General features: G+C 40.8%; 1 protein-coding gene across 1 annotated transcript in view; it reads right to left on the bottom strand.

The window, feature by feature from the left end:
- Positions 1–363: 363 nt before the first annotated feature.
- Positions 364–21,505, bottom strand: part of apmap (adipocyte plasma membrane associated protein) — a 52,978-nt gene continuing 31,836 nt past the window's right edge. Inside the window, exons 7-9 of the mRNA XM_078230229.1 lie at positions 19,775–19,909; positions 12,055–12,247; positions 364–2,232 (exon numbers count right to left, since the gene is read on the bottom strand). Coding sequence (XP_078086355.1) covers positions 2,023–2,232; positions 12,055–12,247; positions 19,775–19,909 — 538 coding nt within the window. The 3' untranslated portion in view covers positions 364–2,022. The remainder of the gene's footprint in view (positions 2,233–12,054; positions 12,248–19,774; positions 19,910–21,505) is intronic.

The raw sequence follows: 21,505 nt of genomic DNA, 5'->3' as shown, positions 1-21,505 counted from the left end.
ACGTGATGAAGGAGCGGTGCTCTGAAAAATCACAATTCCAAATAAACCTGTTGGACTTTAACCTGGTGTTGTGAGACTTCTTGCTGTTCATACAGGAATGCAGGGGTTTGTAAGGAAGACCAGGAAACAGTGATGTCACGCCCGGAGGTGGGAGGGCATAGAAATGCCCCAACCGCTTCTTAGTCGGATTTTGAGTGATGCCAAAAGGAGATCTAACAGAAATGGGTTCTGTTACTCTCCTGAAATTATATCCCCAGGAATTGTGGGCTTGTAATTACATTAGTTGCATCCACATCCAGGCATTCCCCAAACAGCAACTAGGGCTGCATCGTTAAACAGTAAAACAAAACACAAGTTTTTTTTAAAAGTTCCTCATTTCTGCATGGTCATTCTTTTTAATGAGCAATGTAAAACAAATGTGCTGCAGTCTTATAAATCTAGATGTCTGGAACATCTTAATGATTAGAAATACAATCCTGCAATGTGCCACCAACAGTCTTATAGAGACAGACTGGAGAACTCAATTTTAATCATTTGGGGAATGCAGTTAGTGATCTTTCCTAAACAGCTTCAGGCTGTAATTTATACATTGACAATAAGTTACAAGTCCATCCATCTTCAGTACAGATATTCTGGCAGATAAATAAAGCACATTCAGATTGGATTTATAATGCAGCAACACACCGTACTGTGACTTACACCCATTCATACAATTGAAAAATGTTATCAGCAAGTTCACTTTTCATTCATTCTTCAACTCACGTGGCCAGCAGAACTGGAGGGACAAGAGGTTTTACAACAGTTTCAAGAATTTTTCAACTTCATTTTAAAACCAATTAGCAACTAGAAGACAAGCCATAGTGTCCGAATAGAAAATGGCCACCAGTTCTGACCAATCACTGTCTTCACCAGCAATAGCTGCCACCACTTGCAAATGTTAGAACGTCAAACTCTGAGGAACCCGAAATGAGAGCGGCTGTTAATCTGTACGTCTTTATCGATCTGAGGTAGCCTGAATGCTGCAATCAAACAGCAGTACATAGAGGCAAATTTTGGTGAGAAAATTCCATTTAGTCCATCAAATTGGCTGGAATGATAGAAATTCGGTCTCACCCAACACCCGCTGATCCCCATTTTAGGAAACATGAAATCGTCCTGGAAAAAACAGTTTAGTATGATAGCATCTCAAAACGGTTTAAAGACACCAACTGGCTATGAATAATCTATCTTCGCTGTCTATTTCACATATTCACAATCATGTGGCTTTGGGTGAGTGGGAAAATGAGGTAAAGTTTTTTTTAAATCTCTAATCCCTGAAACTACACTGTAGGGTGGAGAAAAGTACTGGAGGGCTAACAGATAGGTTATCTACCAATATCTGCCCATAAACACCGTCGTCACCATCTGGAACGCAAATCATTAATTCTAGCTTTCCCCCACGGTCCAGTTCCTGCTGTTTTCCCTAAATTAAAAAAACGTGAAGTGTGGCCCACGTGTATCATCCCAAACTGAATTAAATCCAATGCTCAATTTAACTGAGCCCTCAACCCATCACGTTATTAAGCAGAAGAATTACTAAAACCACAAACACTGCAGTTCAGCGCTTAAACTGTTGGTAAATTCTAAAGTTCATAATATTCATTATGTCACATTACGTAAATTCACCAAATTGGGTTGTATGATTGCTGCGCTTTCAAAAGTAGGTATAATTATAGGCTTAGTGCAATGTATTAATTCTATTAATTTTTAATAACTTATCTAACTTCAGAGCAATGAACTGGTCGATAACTAACAGAATAATAAATCCTTCCTCACTGTCAGGTTTAACAATCCTTCACGGAAGCCTGTTGATCTTCGAAGGACAAACAAGAAAAATTAAATTTTGAACATTCATGTTTATGATCTTCAAAGCAAGGCAACCTTTCCAAATGCGTTTTGTTTAAATATCAGTTGGCGGAATGTTCTAAATTAGCTTTTGTAGAATGACCTTCAGCAGAAATCTCTTCAATCCACACCAGGAGGTTAAACCTCATTGAGATTCAGCCGGCTGAGGAAAGGCGAGTAGTAGGAACCAACGTACAGGTAGCCATCATGCTCGTCTGCCTCACTAACTGCAGGCACCACTACTCCATGAGGATCATGGAAGCTTCTCCTGACTGATCCATCCTCATTCAGCTCCAGTACAAGACCATACTTGGGGACAAACTTCATGGTCATTTCCTGGCTGAACAGCTAAAAAAGAACAAAGACCGTTAGGTGAAATTTTATAATCACAGTTAAGCATTTTGCAAGAGAGAAAAAATAGAAGATAATTGCCTTTCCTCCTATAAACAGATTTCATGTAAATAAAATTGTGTTGTAGGTGAGGCCAGTGAATAAATTAGATACATTAACATGGGACAGTACAAAAATAGAAATACAAGTTTAAAGTTTATTAATTGGTGTCACAAGTGGGCTGACATTAACACTGCAATGAGGTTACTATGAAAATCCCCTAGTTGCCACACTCCAGCGCCTGTTCGGGTACACGGAGGGGGAATGGCCAATGCACCTAACCAGCATGTCTTTCAGAGAGGACACCGGAGCACCCAGAGGAAACCCACGCATATACGGGGAGAACGTGCAGACTTCACACAGACAGTGACACAAGGCAAGAATCGAACCCAGACCCCGGCACTGTGAGGCAGCAGTGCTAACCACTGTGCCACCGAGAGCCAATTTTAGAACTCAAACATTTTCCTACCAATCCATCCCTGTGAATATCAAACAGTATCTTTAAGGTGAGCCTCGGGATCAAGGATCTGCGTGGGTTTCCTCCAGGTGGTCCAGTTTCTTCCCACAATACAAAGGTGTGTGTGTTAGGTGGATTGGCCATGCTAAATTGCCCCTTAGTGTTAGGGAGACTAGCTACGGTAAATGCATGGGGTTATGGGGATATGGCCTCGGTGGGATTGTGGTCGGTGCAGACTCGATGGATCGAATGGCCTCTTTCTGCACTGTATGAGTCTAAGAATAGGTTTATTCAAATCCTCCTCAAATCGTGATCCACAATTACCGCCTCTATACAGCTTGGGCTGGTTCTAGCTTTGATTAATTCTGTGTTCTGAGTTAGCAACCCACTGGGCTGCATTAGGAATATTCAATCTCAAACATTGAGGCTGTAAATATGCATTACATAAATGCAAGTTTATTTTCTTTCTTATAGCTCTGCATCGTTGCAAGAGGTACATTTTATCCCGTTCTGACAACTGGTCACCAACCTGAAACTAGTTCTCAAGTTGCTCTCCACAAATGCCGCAAGACCTGCTCTCCATTTTCAGCATTTCCTGTTTCTATTATAGTTAAAGATTTATTAATGGGAAAAAGTTTTCTGAAGGAAACAGTTACATTTACAACCAACCGCTTCCAAAAAAAAAGCTGACATCGAAGATTATTTTTCACAATTAGCATTTGCTCTAAAAGTTTAGACCTTTGGTAGCCAGAAATAGGATCCAATGGAACTAAATATTTTGAATAAAGTCCCCCAGGGTTTGGTGTTCAAACAGCAACATGATATTAGAATTAGGAGAGAAGCAGAAGGTTTATCCAGGATCATTTCAGGCAAAAAGGAAACACAAAAGTGTGGAAGCAAAGTGAGGGCAGGGGAAGGCGCAAAAAGAAACTGACTGTATTTAGACAAGAGCAATGATGGGCCTGAAGGACAGCACACGTGTCGACCAATATTTCATCGCATGGAGAAGGTACCAATCAGCCTGCTTAATTAAAGGGGATCAGTGGAACCTGAAGGTGTTAATGCACTGTTTTGAAGAATATTCACACCTCAGAAGGTCACACATTAAAGACAGTTAATAGAAGGCTTCATGATCAAAAGGAAAACAGTGATCACTATGCAATGAATTTACAATAAATGACCAATTCTTGTGAATACAAATCCTTTTTCAATTTTATTTACAGCTGGTGTTATATAATTGATATAATGGATGATCAAGGCATTTTATCGAGAGAGAGCCACAATGAGAATCTATTTCAAAAAATTCCAAAACTAAAGTAAACTTTCCTCCAGATACCCATCAAAAGATTGACACCAACTGAGAATATGAGAATTTCAGAAGCTTAAACCTTTGCAACAACCCAATAACCACGACCTACACATTAAACACTTGGATCTGAATGAGCAAATAGAACAGTACAGCACAGAACAGGCCCTTCGGCCCACGATGTTGTGCCGAGCTTTATTGAAATCTGTCCCCGTGCAGGTTAAATGCTTAGACAAAAAAAAATCTATCACAAATTGATTTTTGGGAAATAAGGAAGGGCAGGTGACAGAAGTGTTAGTGAGATATCACTTTGGGACCAGTGACCATAATTCTATTGGTTTTAAGATAGCTATGGAGAATGATAGGTCTGGCCCAAAAATTAAAATTCTAAATTGGGGCAAAACCAATTTTGATAGTATCAGGCAGGAACTTTCAAAAGTTAATTGGGGGAGTCTGTGGGAACAAAAGAACAAAGAACAATACAGCACAGGAACAGGCCCTTCGGCCCTCCAAGCCTGCGCCACTCATGTGCCCACTCGACCATTCTTTTGTATCCCTCTATTCCCAGTCTGTTCATGTGGTTATCTAGATAAGTCTTAAATGACCCCAGCCTGTCCGCCTCAATCACCTTGCTTGGCAGTGCATTCCAGGCCCCCACCACTCTCCGTGTAAAATACGTCCCCCTGACATCTGTATTGAACCTTGCCCCCCTGCCCCCCCCCCTCACCTTGAACCCGTGACCCCCTGTGTTCGTCACCTCCGACCTGGGAAAAAGCTTCCCACTGTTCATTCTATCTATGCCCTTCATAATTTTATACACCTCTATTAGGTCGCCCCTCATCCTCCGTCATTCCAGGGAGAACAACCCCAGTTTACCCAATCTCTCCTCATAGCTAAGACCCTCCATACCAGGCAACATCCTGGTAAACCTTCTCTGTACTCTCTCCAAAGCCTCCATGTCCTTCTGGTAGTGTGGTGACCAGAACTGGACGCAGTATTCCAAATGTGGCCTAACCATCGTTCTATACAGCTGCAACATCATATGCCAACTTTTATATTGACCAGCAGTGTGCCTCCAGGATCAGTGCTGGGTCCACTGTTATTTGTCATTTATATTAATGATTTGGATGAGAATATAGGAGGCATGGTTAGTAAGTTTGCAGATGACACTAAGATTGGTGGCATAGTGGACAGTGAAGAAAGTTATCTCCAATTGCAACGGGATCTTGATCAATTGGGCCAGTGGGCTAATGAATGGCAGATGGAGTTTAATTTAGACAAATGCGGGGTGATGCATTTTGGTAGATTGAACCAGGGCAAACCTTACTCAGTTAATGGTCGGGCATTGGGGAGAGTTACAGAACAAAGAGATCTAGGGGTACATGTTCATAGCTCCTTGAAAGTGGAGTCACAGGTGGACAGAGTGGTGAAGAAGGCATTCGGCATGCTTGGTTTCATCGGTCAGAACATTGAATACAGGAGTTGGAATGGCTTGTTGAAGTTGTACAAGATATTGGTACGGCCACACTTGGAATACTGGGTGCAATCCTGGTCACCCTATTATAGAAAGGATATTATTAAACTAGAAAGAGTGCAGAAAAGATTTACTAGGATGCTGCCGGGACTTGATGGATTGAGTTATAAGGAGAGGTTGGATAGACTGGGACTTTTTTCTCTGGAGCGTAGGAGGCTGAGGGGTGATCTTATAAAGGTCCATAAAATAATGAGGGGCGCAGATCAGCTAGATAGTCAATATCTTTTCCCAAAGGTGGGGGAGTCTAAAACTAGAGGCGTAGGTTTAAGGTGAGAGGGGAGAGATACAAAAGTGTCCAGAGGGGCAATTCTTTCACACAGAGGGTGGTAAGTGTCTGGAACAAGCTGCCAGAGGTAGTAGGAGAGGCGGATACAATTTTGTCTTTTAAAAAGCATTTAGATAGTTACATGGATACGATGGGTATAGAGGGATATGGGCCAAACGCGGACAATTGGTATTAGCTTAGGGGTTTTAAAAAAAATAAAGGCGGCATGGACAAGTTGGGCCAAAGGACCTGTTTCCATGCTGTAAACCTCTATGATTCTAATTAGCTACAAGTATAGAATTCATCAAAAAGAATTTAAAAACACTTAAAATGAACAGAAAACCTTATTATAACGCAGTGGACTCTGAATATCAAGTGTTCTTTAAAAATGGTAACCACAGAGTCTTTTCATGTGTCCTCTCAGCTGCTGTCTACAATTTACCCCAACCGAGCAACGACTTACTAATATGTAGGGCAGGATGAACTTAAAACAATGATTGTCAGGGAAAAAAAAGTTAGGAATACTATTCGACTTAAAGGCTAACAAGTCCCCAGGACCAAATAGCCTGCATCCCAGGGTATAAAGAAGTGGCTAGAAGTGGATAAAAGATGTGTATGCTAACAGGCAGCAGAGAAGGGATACATGGGTCTGTTTCAGATTGGCAAGCTATAACTAGTGCAATGCCGCAGTGTTGGGTCCTCCACTTTTTACACTTTATATCACTGACTTGAGATGAAGGGACTTAGTGTATGGTAGAAAGATTTTTAGATAACACCAAGATAGGTAAGAAGGTAAGTTGTCAAGAGAAGGTAGAGTATGCAAAGGGAGAAAAAGAGGTTAAGTGAGTGAGCAGAAATTTGGCAGATGGAGTATAATATGGGAAAATGTGAACTGGTCCACTTTGGTAAGAACAACAAAAAAGCAGTATACTATTCAAATAGAAAGAGACTGCAGAACTTGCTGGTACAGAAGGATCCGAGTACCCTCATATGTGAAACACAAAGTTATTATACAGGTACAGCAAGTGATGAGGAAGGAATGTTAGCATTTATTGCAAGAGGAATGGAATACAAGAGTAGGGATGTTTTACTGCAGCTGTACAGGACCTTGATGTGACCACATCTGGAATACGGGGTACTGTTCTAGTTCCTTTATTTGAAAATATATAACTGCTTTAAAAACAGTTCAGACAATGTTCACTCAACTCATACCAGGGATGAAGGGTTTATTTTAAGAAGAAACATTGAACAGGTAGGGCATTGGAGTTTAGGAGAATTAGAGGTGATCTTATTGAAACTGATAAGATTTTGAGGGGACTTGAAAGGATGGATGTCTGGAGGATATTTTCTCTTGTGAGGGAGACTAAATCTAAGGGACATAGTTTAAAAATAAGATCAAGATGAGGATAATTTTATTTCCTTTAGAGAGTCATTGGTCTGTGGAATCATCTTCACTAGAAAGTAGTTGAAGCTGGATCTTTAAATTTATTAAAGGCTGAATAAGACAAAAGTTTGATTGACAAGGGAGTCAAGGGTTATGGGTGCCCGGGGCAGGGCAGACAGGAAAGTGGGCCATAACCAGATCAGCCATGATCTTACTGAATGGCAGCAGAGCAGGCTTGAGATCCACATGGCCTATTCTTGCTCCAATGTCCTATGTTCAATGTAGTTAAGTATCCCAAGGAGCTGCACAGAAGCATTATAGAGCAAAACCTGACACCAAGCCACTTGAGGCATTAGTATAGATGACAAGAAGCTTGGGCAAGTAGACTTTACTGGGTTAAATCAAAATACCGCAAATCTGAAATACAAATACAAAATACAAGAAAAACACAGCAGGTCTGGCAATACAGCCATTTCAGAGATTTGTGCAGGTAGAGGAAGTTGGAAAATTAGGGATAAGCAAAGCCATGGCCATTGAAAACAGGGAAAAGAATTTTAAAATCTGAACCAAACATCTGGTGCATTATAACAAAAGCAAAATACTACAGATGATGAAAATCTGAATGAAAAACAAAGTGCTGCAAAAACTCAGCAGGTCTGGCAGCATCCGTAGAGAGAGAAACAGAGTTAACATTTTGAGTCCAATATGTCTCTTCAGTCATACAAGATTTGGTTCATGTCAGGATATGGGCACCAGAGTATTGGAAAAGCTCAATTTATGTAAGGTGACAGGTTAATATCTGCTGGAAACCGATTCAAGAATCAATTCTCATAGGAATTGCTTGATCACAATGGAGTCAAATTTCCCCAATTTAAGTTGCAATCCAGTTGACAGACTTCAAAAGGGGAAAAGACAGGACCTTGAAGCATTATTAGAAATTTAATGAAAATCAGGTAACACATATTGATCTGTTGCCAATTTAAAATCAGGCCTATTGTTAAAATAATCTTGTATTCCCCATTGCTGAACTGAACAGCAAGCTGCTCCTAATTATGGCATCATAAACTTAATCTCAAATTAGAGATGATTCTTTAACTATGACAAAAGTCTATCTTAAATCTTCCAGCAGCCCATTTGCAACAGTTTTGTTACTAATTAGGAACACATTTGTTTCTCTATTCCTCAAAGAAATTTTTCAGAAAGAGCTTACAAAAATCAAGTATCTAGTATTTTTAAAAAATTGAATTCAATCCTATCCTTAAGTTTTCATTTATTTTTAATCAAACTCTCAACCGTTCACATCTACAGAACTGATTTACAGTGTGCATCGAAAATGCACAATAACGTAGGACTACTGGACACAGGTATAAACACAGCAGTGGCACAGTGGTTAGCACCGCTGCCTCACAGCGCTAGGGACCCGAGTTCGATTCCTAGCTTGGTTCATTGTTTGTGCGGAGTCTGCACGTTCTCCCCGTGAATGCTCCGGTTTCCTCCTTCAGTCCAAAAGACGCATTGGTTAGGTGCATTGGCCATGCTAGATTCTCCCTCAGTGCACCCGAACAGGCACCAGAGTGTGGCAACTAGAGGACTTTGACAGTAACTACATTGCAGTGTTAACATAAGCCTACTTGTGACACCAATAAATAAAACTTAAAAACTTGAAAAAACACTTATGCCACAACATTTGAATGACAATGCTCATAGTTGAGAGTGACTGCTTTGGACAGACCATCTCTTCAGCTGAGTCAAAGTTCACAAAGGAAAGAAGCTTTGTTGAAAACTTAATGATCTGAAAATCAAAAACACATCAAACATGGGGTAACAGTACTGAACAGTAAGAAGTCTCACAACACCAGGTTAAAGTCCAACAGGTTTATTTGGTAGCCAATTTGGGCTACCAAATAAACCTGTTGGACTTTAACCTGGTGTTGTGAGACTTCTTACTGTGCTTACCCCAGTCCAACGCCGGCATCTCCACATCGTAACAATACTGAAGCAGAGGATTTTGTAACCATAAATCGGTGTTGGACCCAACATTGGAAACTTGGTTAGCGTTTCCCTTTTTCAGAAAAAACAGAGGGAAGGAGAAAGAACCAAGCTAACATTGGAAGATGCATAAATGCAGGGATAGATCCATTGCAATCCATCAAATAAGGCTCATTGTCTAGTCTAGTTCTGGGTCAAGCAAGTTTTGGCATTTACATGATCTATATATCCACAGGTGTCCAAGCAGTTGAGGTTAGGACAGGATCAAGGATATCACTGAAAAAGAGGAGGGGAGCTGATTGTTAAACAAAAAATGTCTGGAAAAAGCTTGAAACAAGAGATCAGAAAAAACTGCTGCAGACACAAATTCACAAGTAGCCAAAATCCAATAACTACTAATGGCTAACCTCAGATTTGTTTAACAGACTTTACCAGTGTGGGGATTGAGGGGCTTGGAAACTTTAGTCACAGGCGAAAGCAGAATTCAACAGTAAAGTTATTCAGTTCTTCAATGAAGTGTGCAGGAGGGCATGCCAGGAGTAGCACCAAGCATGCCTAAAAATCAGGGGTCTATCTGGTAAAGCAACAATTCAGGACTACCTATGTAGCAAACAGCAAAAGCAATATGCAATAAAGCTAAGCGATTCCACAACCAACAAATCAGATTTAACGTCTGCAGTCCCATCACATCCAGTCATGAACGGTGGTGGACAATTAAACAATTCACTGGAGGACGTGGCTACACAAATATCCCCAACCTCAATGATGGGGAGCCCAGCATAGCTGTACAAAAGATAAAGCTAAAACATTCACAACAACCTTCAGCTAGAAGTGCTGAGTGGATGATCCATCTTGGCCTCTTCCAGGTCCCCAGCATCACAGATGTCAGCCTTCAGCCACTTTGATTAATTCCAAGTTATGAAGGCACTGGGTACTGCAAAGGCTATGGGCCCTGACATTATTGCGGCAATAGTACTAAAGACTCGTGCTCCAGAACTTGCTGCATCCCTAGTCTAGCTGTTCCAGTACTGTTCCAATGCTGGCATCTATCCGGCATTGTAGAAAATTGCCCAGGTAGCCCTGTCCATAAAAAGCAGAGAAAATGCAAACCAGCCAATTATCACCCCATAAATCTACTCTTGATCATCAGCAAAGTGATGGAAGAGGTCATCAACAGTGTTATCAAGTAACACTTACTCAGCAATAATCTGCTCACTGACACCCAGGTTGGGTTCCGCCAGGATCACTCAACTCTTGACCACATTACAGCTTTGGTTCAAACATGGACAAAAAAGCAAAATCCCAGAGGTGAGGTGAGGGTGACTGCTCTTGATATCAAGGCAACATTTGATTCTGCGTGGCATCAAAGAGCCCTAACTAAACTGAAGCCAATGGGAATCAGGGGGGAAACCCTCCACTGGTTGGAGTCATACCTGGCACAAAGATAAATTGTTGTGGTATTGGAGGTCAAAAATCTCAGTTCCAGGACATCACTGCAGGGAGTTCCTCAGGATAGTGTTCAATGCCCAACCATCTTCAGCTGCATCCATCATAAGGTCCGAAACAGGGGTGTTCACTGATGATTGCACATTGTTCAGCACCATTCGCAACTGCAGATACTGAAACAGTCCATGTCCAAACATAGAAGACCTGAACAATATCCAGGCTTAAGCTGACAAGCAGACAGTAACATGCATGCCATACAAGTGCCAGGCAATGACCATCTTCAACAAGATAGAATCTAACCATCACCCCATAACAGTCAATGACATTATCATGGCTGAATCGCCCACTATCAACATTAACCAGAGTCTAAACTGGACAAGCAACATAAATACTGCTACTATAAGAGCAAGTCAGAGGCCAGGAATCTAGTGGCAAGTAACTCACCTTCTGATTCCCCGAAGGCTGTACACCATCTACAAGGCACAAGTAAGGAGTGTAACGAATAATCTCCTCTTGCCTGGAAGAGTGTAGCTCCAACAACACAAGAAGCTTGACGCCATCCAGGACAAAGCAACGCACTCGACTGACACCCAACCTGCAACCATGCACTTCCTTCCACCTCCGACTCACAGTGGTGGCAATACATACCATCTACAAGATGCAAGACTCCTTTGACAACCCACTACCTCTACCACAAAGAAGGACAAGGACAGCAGGTGCATGGGAACACCACCGCCTGGAAGAGTCTCTCCAAGTCACACACCATCCTCACTTGGAAATATATCGCCATTCCTTCACTATCACTGGATCAAATCCTGAAACTTCCTCCCAAACAGCATTGTGGGTGCACCTACATCACATAGGCTGCAGCTGTTCAAGAAGGGAACTTCCAACCATCTTCTCAAGGGCAATTAGGGATGGGCAATAAATGCTCTCCTAGTCAGTGATGCCCACATCTTCTGAATTGATTAAAAAGTGATGTGCAGCCATTCCAAGAGTGCACCAAACAGCTCCATAGTCTCAACCAAAGTCAAATTGGTTTGGATTAACTATATTTCACAGAAAAGACCACCTGCAAGTATCAAAACTACTCAGGATGACAGAGTGATGATGCAGCATAGAATAACAGCAATTTGATGATGCACAGGTAATTGAGCCAGAGCAGTGAAAAATAATGCTTTGGCATTTTAGAAAATTATGGATATCTCTTTACAGGACCGTCGAGTTGGGAACCAAAATTTCGAACTAGGTCAGCTAAAATGTTCCATAGCATTGCACTGATTTGACAAACACACCTGAACAAAGTAGTAACATCTGGAAACCCTGGACCCTTATTGTTGATCTCTTGGTCCATTGTTGATGTGTAATACAGAACAGTTAAAACGGAAACATTTCCTACCTTGAAAATCAAATTCTTAAGCCAAGGCCTTGGAGCTAGGAAATCCACCATAGAAAAGCCGGGATTTGGACGGAGTACTGCCATGCCTACCCAATAGCCTCCTGAACTACTTGGTCGGATATTGTCAGGTAAACCAGGAAGATTGTCAAAGAATATATCATGCCCTCCTTTTCTTAATCCAGAGATGTGATACCTGGAAAGGATACAGAATTTAAGTGACGAAGCAATACCGCAGCTAACAGTACAGCCCACCTTGTATCAGTTACAGCTTAGTCAGTGGCACTATCACCTGAGTCAGTTCACGGATTCAGGCCAATCCTGAAACTTGAGCATCTGATCTAGGCTGACGCTTCAGAGCAGTACCGAGGAAGTTCTGCACTGCCGGCGGTCCTGTCTTTCGAATACAATGTTAAGCCAAGGTGCTGTCTGCTACATTGGGTGGATGTAAAAGATCCCACACAGCGTCATTTCAAAGAAGAGGAAGATTATTTTCCTGCCAATATTCAAATCTCAACCAACATTAGTAAAACAAATAGTACTTTGCTGTGTACAAAGCGTTTGCTGCAGTTCTTACAACAGTGACTACATTTTAAACGTACTGAACTTTGATTAGCTGCAAAGCTTTTTTGGGGTATAATGAGGTTGTAAAAAGGTGCTTTATAAATGTCACTCCCTCTCTACTGGATCTCGGTCCTTTTTAAAGGGTCTTTTCATCTGATTAAATCAATCTGTTAGAAGCAAATTACTGCCGATGCTGGAATCTGAAACCAAAAGAGAAAATGCTGGAAAATCTCAGCAGGTCTGGCAGCATTATTAAATCAATCTGTTGCCTTCTGTCTACAGTCACTCTATTATTCCCCATTTGTGATTTAATATTAACTACCCATTAAATCAAACTAATAATTCTCTCTTACACAGATACATCCCCGCACTTGCTCCTGACACAAACAAATTTCAGTTCCTATTCAGGGATTAATGGCATTCACTGATTGTTCGGAGACCAGTTCAGTATTTCCAATAATGGCCTGTGATCTGCAAAGAGTCCCAACACTGTCTGCCACCCTAACCATTCTCAAGAGTCTGGAGGACATTTATCTGTTCTCGGCTATGGTGAGATGCAACAGCTCATAATGTACATATAGAGAACAATGACTGAGTCTATACACAAGGAGAAACTAACAAATCTTCCAGACAAGTCATTCTAATCCTCTGCATCACTCCTACTCTAATGTTCTGTGCTCGACCTTCGACGCTGTCGCAATGACGCTCAACATAAGCCAGAGAAACAGCAACTCATCTTTCAGTCTTACACTTCACAGCCAACTGGACTCAACTGAGTTCACAATTTCCGTCATAATCATGGCTCAGCCTTTTTTTTGGTGTTGGCCCTGCTTTTCCCCATTTACACCTCCTCCAGAGCTATCTTTTGTTTTACTTGTCCCCTTTCCATCTCCTTTTGCCTTGAACCATCATCCCTTCTGTCATCTAATCTCTCCTGTCCTTCACTCTCAAACCTTCCCTTTTGTTCTCTCCTCACCTCTCCGCTTTTCCTGTCTCTATATTTGCATAAAACCTGTTGTATTTCTAACTTTCTCCAGGTCTGATGAAGGGTCATTGACCTGACATGTAAATTTTGTTTCTATTTCCTGAGTGTTTCCAGCATTTCCCCTGTTTTTATTTCAGATTTCCAACATCCACAGTATTTTGCTTTTGCAATTCTATAGCATCTTTCACAATCACAGAATCATTATGGCACAGAAGGCGGCCATTTGGCCCATCGAGTCTGCACCGGCTCTCCAAACAAGCATCATAACTTAGTGCCATTCCTCTGCCTTTTCCCTGTAGCCCTGCACATTGTTTCTAATCAAGTTATCACTAATGCCCTCTTACATGACTCAAATGAACCTGCCTTCACCACACTTGCAGGTAGTGCATTCCAGACCCAAACCACTCATTCTGTGAAAAAGTTATTTCTCACATCACATTTGCTTCTTTTGCAAATCACTTTAAATCTGTTCTCCCTTGGTCATAATCCTTTTACGATTGGGAATGGGCTGTCCAGCCTCCTCATGATTTTGAGCATCTCCATCTAATCTCCTCTTGGCCTTCTTCTCTCCAAGGGGAATAGTCCCAACCTCTCCAATCTAACCTCATAACTAAAGATTCTCATTCCTTGGACCATTCTTGTAAACCTCTTTGATACTCTCTCCAATGCACACACAGCCTTCCTATAGAGTGATGCCCGGAACTGTACACAATATTCCTAACTAGTGTCTTATACAAGTTCAGCATAACCTCCTTGCGCTTATACTATATGTCCCTATCACCCAGGTTCCTCTGCTCCTGCACCCCTTTAAGAATTTTACCCCTTATTTTATATTGTCTCTCCATCTTCTTCCTACCAAAATGCAGCACCTCATACTTCTCCGCATTTAAATTTCATATGCCACTTATCTGCCCACTGCACCACCTTGTTTATGTCCTTTTGAAGTTCTCCACTGTCCTCTTCTCAGTTTACACTTCCAGGTTTTGTGTCACACAGACTTTGACATTGTCCCCTGCACACCAAGATCGAGATCATTAATATATAACAGGAGAAGCAAGGATTCCAATACCGATCCCTGGGAACTCCACTACAAACCTTCCCTGGCCAAAAAAATATCCACTGACCATTGCTCTCTGCTTCCTATTATTCAGCCAATTTTGCATCCACATTGCTACTGTCCCTTTTATTTTGTGAGCTATAACTTTTCTCAGGTCTGTTGTGCAGCACTGTATCAAATGCCTTCTGAACGTCCATGTATGCCACAACAGCATTACCCTCATCGATCTCTTTTCTGTTACCTCCTCAAAATCCTCCAGCAGGTTAGTTAAACACGATTTCTCCTTTAGAAATCCATGCCGGCTCTTCCTCATCAACCCACATTTTTCCACATGACTACTAATTCTATCCCGAATAATTGTTTCTAGAAGCTTGCCCACCACTGAATTTAAAATGACTGGCCTATATATCGCTCGGGATGTTCTTTTTAAACAAGTCCAAAGCACTTTATAGTCAATTACATTTTTTTTTTAAATTGTAGCCACTACTGTAACAGAGAAATGTAATAATCAAATTTGCATGAAAGCAAGGTCTCATATACAAGCAATAAGATAATGACGAGATATGCTGATTTCGTAATGCTGGATTATGTTGGATAAATATTGACCAGGATACAAGAGGAACTGCAGCACTTTGACCAAATTAATGTGCTCAAAGTTTCTGGAGTGAGTCTTGACAGGATTGTTATTAATGAGCCTTCATGAAAAGTATGAGAGAACTGTTGGAATCACATACTTAAAAAAAAAACACTGCATAAAAATTCTCAAGTTGAAGAGAAGACATAATTAGGAAAGCGTCAAGTACTCGCCATATGGCTTTGCGCTATACTTGACCTGAGATTACTCTGCAGCAGATGGAAAGAAGCATTCAGACATTAAGTTAATGTTGTGTGGAGCATCAACACATCAGAGACCTGTAGGGCCAAATGGTCTGTTTCTGTGCTGTCAATTCAAATGGGCACACTGCAATATGCATGTGTTTGTCGCATTTCGGGTATCCATGTCATAAAGTATGATGAAATCAATACCAACACAACGCAAGGTTCCCGTAACGTAAATTATGAAAACAGCAAAGGAAACACATCAACCCACAAGCACTTTAGGAGTGCTGCTAGTGTTATGTAAACATGTAATGTATTTAAAATGATTCCTGCTCACTAATGATGCAAGTCTACAACCAACAGCTTGCCAAATTAATATCTAATTATTCTTGTGGTTAAACAGGCTGGCAGTCCTGCCAGGGCAATTCTAGAGCTGAGAACACAGCAAACTGCAGTTCCCAATATTTGCTCCAGTTTAGGTCTCCATTTTATATCTGGTTCGTGGCAGCTTTACAAAATTTTACCTCAAGCGATTTTAGGGGATTACTGATTTTGTATGCTTAATGGCAGTATCTGCTGTTTTCATAAATAGCTTTTTCTTAAGTAAATGGCTTTCTGAATTGTCCTGTGATGGGGAAGAGTAGGATATCACACAGCAATCTACTTATTACAATGACATCCAACAGCAGAAGAAATATCAACAATTGCCAATTGAGGTGTCACACTGCTCTCTACTGGAAGGAGCCGATCCTTAACCAGATGTATAATTTGCTTAAAACAAGTTCCACTTAATGAAAATATAAACAGTCAATGTATCTTTGTCACAGATTAATGGGAGAGATTAGATATAGCAAACATGGCAAATTCTGGCAATGTGATTTATCAAGCTTCACAAAGTTATCAAACCCATCTGTCTATTCAAGCATTTTTCAGGGTAACCTCCCCTTTCTCTCCTCACCCAGTCACACTATTCTGTTCATTTCAAACATTTCATTTATGGGAACAGGACTGGATTTGTATTTCTCCCTAATCTACAATAGTTTGGATTGCTGGGGGTGGCAGAGTTTCCACAGTAATTTGCCCCACATTGGTCCATTTTCTCTGGATATTTACCTTTGCTAGAAGATTACAAGGCTTAGTAGGAAATATTAAGTTAACATACTTCAGCCATCATGCTATGAGGTGGGCTTGATGGGCTAACTTAGCCTTTCTTCCGTCAATTTCAAATGTAACATTAAGCACAAAAAAAGGTTATTTCCCTAACTATCCCACTTTATGTGCTGTTGCTGAGAATGAGCTTCCCCAAAGAGATCTTGGGATAATCTCAAGATCATCACAAACTACAGCTCAGTCACTGAGCTGGAGTGCAAACTGGAAACACTATGATGCATAGGGAAGGGGAGAAGCATCCCTTACTCCTGACTTGAGTCACCTTAGCGTTGCAGTTCAGAATACAAAAATCAGAAAAATCTTCAATAAATCACTCAAGTAGTGATTCCATGCAAAATAGATTGGGTAAAACATTTCATCAGCACAGATATAACAGCTAGTGAAATATCCTTATTGTTGAGTAAGTTGTCTATGAAAAAGGCTCAAATGAAATTAGATATGGAGCACGATAAGGCAATTGTTTTTGCAAAAACTATAGATTTACAGTTTGCACAATTGGATCATTATTGTATCTCCTTAAGATCCATCATTCCTAATCACAATGTTAAAGTATTAATAATATCAGGGGGTAGGAGTTTAAAGGAAAAAAGGGAAATTGTTCTAAAACTACTTCAGTAGTTTTCCTTGTCATAGGTTAAGTCATAGAAAGAAAGTCATAGAAACCCTACAGTGCAGAAGGAGGCCATTCGGCCCATCGAGTCTGCACCGACCACAATCCCACCCAGGCCCTACCCCCACATATTTACCCGCTAATCCCTCTCACTTACGCATCTTAGGACTCTAAGGGGCAATTTTTAACCTGGCCAATCAACCTAACCCGCACATCTTTGGACTGTGGGAGGAAACCGGAGCACCCGGAGGAAACCCACGCAGACACGAGGAGAATGTGCAAAATCCACACAGACAGTGACCCGAGCCGGGAATCGAACCCGGGACCCTGGAGCTGTGAAGCAGCAGTGCTAACCACTGTGCTACCGTGCCGCCCTAAACATCCTACTAAAGAATGCAGGGTGTAATGGATGATTTATTATATTAAACTTAAAGATTTCAATTAGAAATGTGATATATGTAAAAAAAAATGGGCACTGATTATACATTTACATAATCTGAACAGAAAATGAAGAGACACCAAGCACTTCACATAAACCTATGTTGGGCAATTGTGAGAACCAAATTATGGCAAATAAAGAACAAAATGACACTGAAGTGCAGGATGAGGTTATTTATCCCAAAGGACTATGCAGAGTTGGCACTAGAGTAACGTACATGTCAATGGGACCAGTGAATGGGGGCTGTGCAAAATTGCCCCCTAGTATCAAAAGATACATGGGTTAGGTGGATTGGCCATGGTAAATGCGTGGGGTTATGGGGATAGGGCGGGAGGGTGGGTGTGGGTAAGATGCTCTGTCGAAGAGTCGGTGCAGATTCGATGGGCCATATGGCTTCCATCTGCACTGTATGGATTCTATGGTTCTAATAACAAAGGGGACAAAGCAGGTGGTAAGAGTTATGGAAACTTGCAAGGCATATCAAAATCAACACCAACATTTGTTTATAATTACATTAGGAAAAGGTGGTGATCTGGAGCAATACAAGCTTCTTAAACTGATAGCGGTAATGCTGTCAACGAAAATAAAGAAATGGTGGACATGTATCAGTGTTTGCAGTAGAGGAAGAGATTAGTATGGTGGACATACCAAGGAAACTAAGATTGAAACAGGAGTAGGGAAAAAAATAAAACAAACTAAATAACAGTAGCAAATAAATATTAGCAAAGAGTGACAAATCCCCAAGATCAGATTATTTCCATCCCAAGGGTTTTAAAGGAAATAGTTGAGAACATTACAGGTGCTCTTATCAGAATCTTCCAAAGTTCTCATGATTCAGGAACCGTTTCTCTAGATAGGGATATTGTGCACATCACCCTGCAATTTTAGAAAGGTGAGAGAGGTGAGACCAAGGGATGAAAGGCCAGTTAACCTATCAGCTTTTGTCAAAAAAATTACTGGAGTATCATTAAGAATAAGTGACAGAACATAGTGAAAACTTTCAGCTGATCCGAGGAGGCCAACATGGAGCTCTGAGGAGGAGGTCAGGCCTGATAAACCTAAGTTTTTTTTTGATGGGGTGACAGGGGAATGTCTATGAATTTCCGGGTCTTTGGCAAAGTCCCTCAGAAGTGACCATTAACTAAAGTTGAAGCTAAAGAACCAAAAGCAAATTATCAATCGGTTTACAAAATTAGTGGAACAGCAGAAGTTCCCTACAGCAGAGTAGGGATCATGGACCAGTACACTAATTAGCAAGATGCACTAAGTGACATCCCACAGGGATCTGTGTTGGGGCCTCAACTATTCACCATATTTATCAACAACTTAATGGGATAAGAAGCCAGATATTCAAAATTTGCCAATGGCACAAAGGTAGGTAGCATTCCAGGCAGTATAGATGGAGGCATAAAATTACAATGGGTAAAATTATCTCATGCGAATTTCAATATAAGCAATGTAGATTGAAGTTTTCAAGATATTAAGGGGAACAAATAAGAAAAACAGCGAAACTATTTCCACTGTTTGGGAGTCTAGGATAAGAGAGTATAGAATAAACTTTGGGAGCGAAGTTAGAAAACACTTCTAGACAAATATTATACAAATGATACAAGTTTATAACTCTTCTGTAAACGGCAATTGATAATAAATCAATTGTTAAGTTTAAATCTGAGCCAAAGGTATTAAGGAATATGGGGTGAGATCACAGATCAGCCATATCACTGAATAGCTGAACAGATTCAAGGGGCGAAACGTCCTTCTCTTGCTCCTATGATCCAGATTATCATCTTGTAGTCACTACACCGCTTCTGTAATTTTTATAGATTTTTTTCTTTACTAGGTCAAGAAGCCAATCTTGGTCAACTGGCAAATGCAAAAGAGTTTAAATCAGTAATCAGTTCTTCCACAAGACAGTGTACTTTATAAGGGTTGCAGATAATGTGCAGGGAATATTTTAAGCAAGTAAGATAAATTTTCTTTTCATAATACCAAGTTGTAATTGTACCTTTAACCTATCAATGGGCTAGTACACGCACGCGCATGCACGCACACTCTCCTGGCACAGCAATTTATTCCCACCTTCTAATTCTAGCCATGGTGGTCTCCGAAACTAGTATGTAGTCCTCAGCAGGAGAAAGCTGGACTCCATTTGCAAACCTTAGGTCATCCATTAGTACTTCCACTTGTTTTGTCACTGTGTCATATTCCATTAATCTGCAATAAGAGGTGTTCATTAAACACTAGATCATTAACCGAGATTAAAAATGGTGAGAAAAAACACACCTGACAACTATCAAATTACAAATTTCAGTCCATTGGCATTTTTGTTCTTCCCACATCACAAACCAGAAGTTAGACAGGGAGAACAGAAGAGCAGAAAGATTTGCAAACTAATGCAGTCACCGCTACTTAAAATGTTTATATTGGCTAAAAATCAATAACCCTTCTTAAGAGATTCATATCTCTTAAGAAAAATTTCAAGTTTAGCAGTTGTAACACCTCCAGCTGTTTATTTCAGGCAGAAAGAGCTGTGTTTACTCTTCAGTTCACACCTCATCAAGGTGCACTGAATCTAAGAGGAAACATATGTTCCCTTTTGTTTTCACAGGCCTTTCTAACCCCCTCAAACTGATGAGGTTACAGTTTGCACTAAGCGCATAAATAAAACTGCTCTGGAAACAATTGGGCAAAAGTTCACTCCACAGAAGGAACAATCGTATGACATAGTGCAATATGGAAAGTTTGCTTGGGTTTCCTCCGGCTTTCTGGTTTCCTCCATAATCCAAAAATGTGCAGGTTAGGTGGATTGGCCATGCTAAATTGGCCCTTAGTGTCAGGGGGATTAACATGGCAAATACACGGGGTTACAGGGATAGGGCCTGGTTGGGATTGTTGTCAATGCAGGCTTGATGTGGTAGGTCTGTGGAATTCATTGCCACAGAGGGCTGTGGAGGCCGAGACGTTGAGCGTCTTCAAGACAGAAATTGATAAATTCTTGATTTCTCGAGGAATTAAGGGCTATGGGGAGAGAGCGGGTAAATGGAGTTGAAATCAACCATGATTGAATGGTGGAGTGGACTCGATGGGCCGAATGGCCTTACTTCCGCTCCTATGTCTTATGGTCTTATGTGCCAAATGGCCTCCTTCTGCACTGTAGGGATATGATTCTATGAGAGTGCTGCCCTCACTTTTGCATCAAGGTGTCAGTTATAGGAAATGGGACCTGTACACCAATGCAGCTGTGATTGACAATAGGTAAGCAAATACATCACATCAAAACAATCACCAATCCCTCTCCAGGCTGCGCTGAAACCTGATGTGGTTAGTGTTTCTTCTTTTGTACTATTGGTATGGGATTTCAGTCCTTAATTAAAAAAGTTGAAACCTTGACAAAACGAAAACATATTTTAAAGTTCACCAAATTAGTTTCAAAAAAGATTAATAAGACATTGATGTAATGGAAAAACAAGTCTGAGAGGCTTAAAAGGAGAAAGATAAGAGAAAACACTTAGGCTATAGAAGCCATCAAGAAAATGGTAAAAGGTGGTTAGAAAACCTAAGGGGATCTAAAAATGAGCATAGCCATGGAAGCAGAGGCAGAAAGATCAGACTTGCCTGCATGGAGTACTCCAGAGACAAATATTGGGGCCCTGCTTACGATCTAAATAAAGTTCAGAAATACAATACAAACTGGTAAAGCTCACTGATAATAACTCAACAAGAGTTATAGACAATAGTCTGAGGAAATAGACAAGGAAGGATATGGACATACAATATAAAATAAAGGGTACAACTCTAAAGGAGGTGTAG

Source organism: Mustelus asterias, chromosome 15 (assembly GCF_964213995.1).
Source record: "Mustelus asterias chromosome 15, sMusAst1.hap1.1, whole genome shotgun sequence".
NCBI classification, from domain to species: Eukaryota; Metazoa; Chordata; class Chondrichthyes; order Carcharhiniformes; family Triakidae; genus Mustelus; species Mustelus asterias.
Note: the sequence above shows the minus strand (reverse complement) of the source record. Positions and strands in the feature narration are given on the sequence as shown.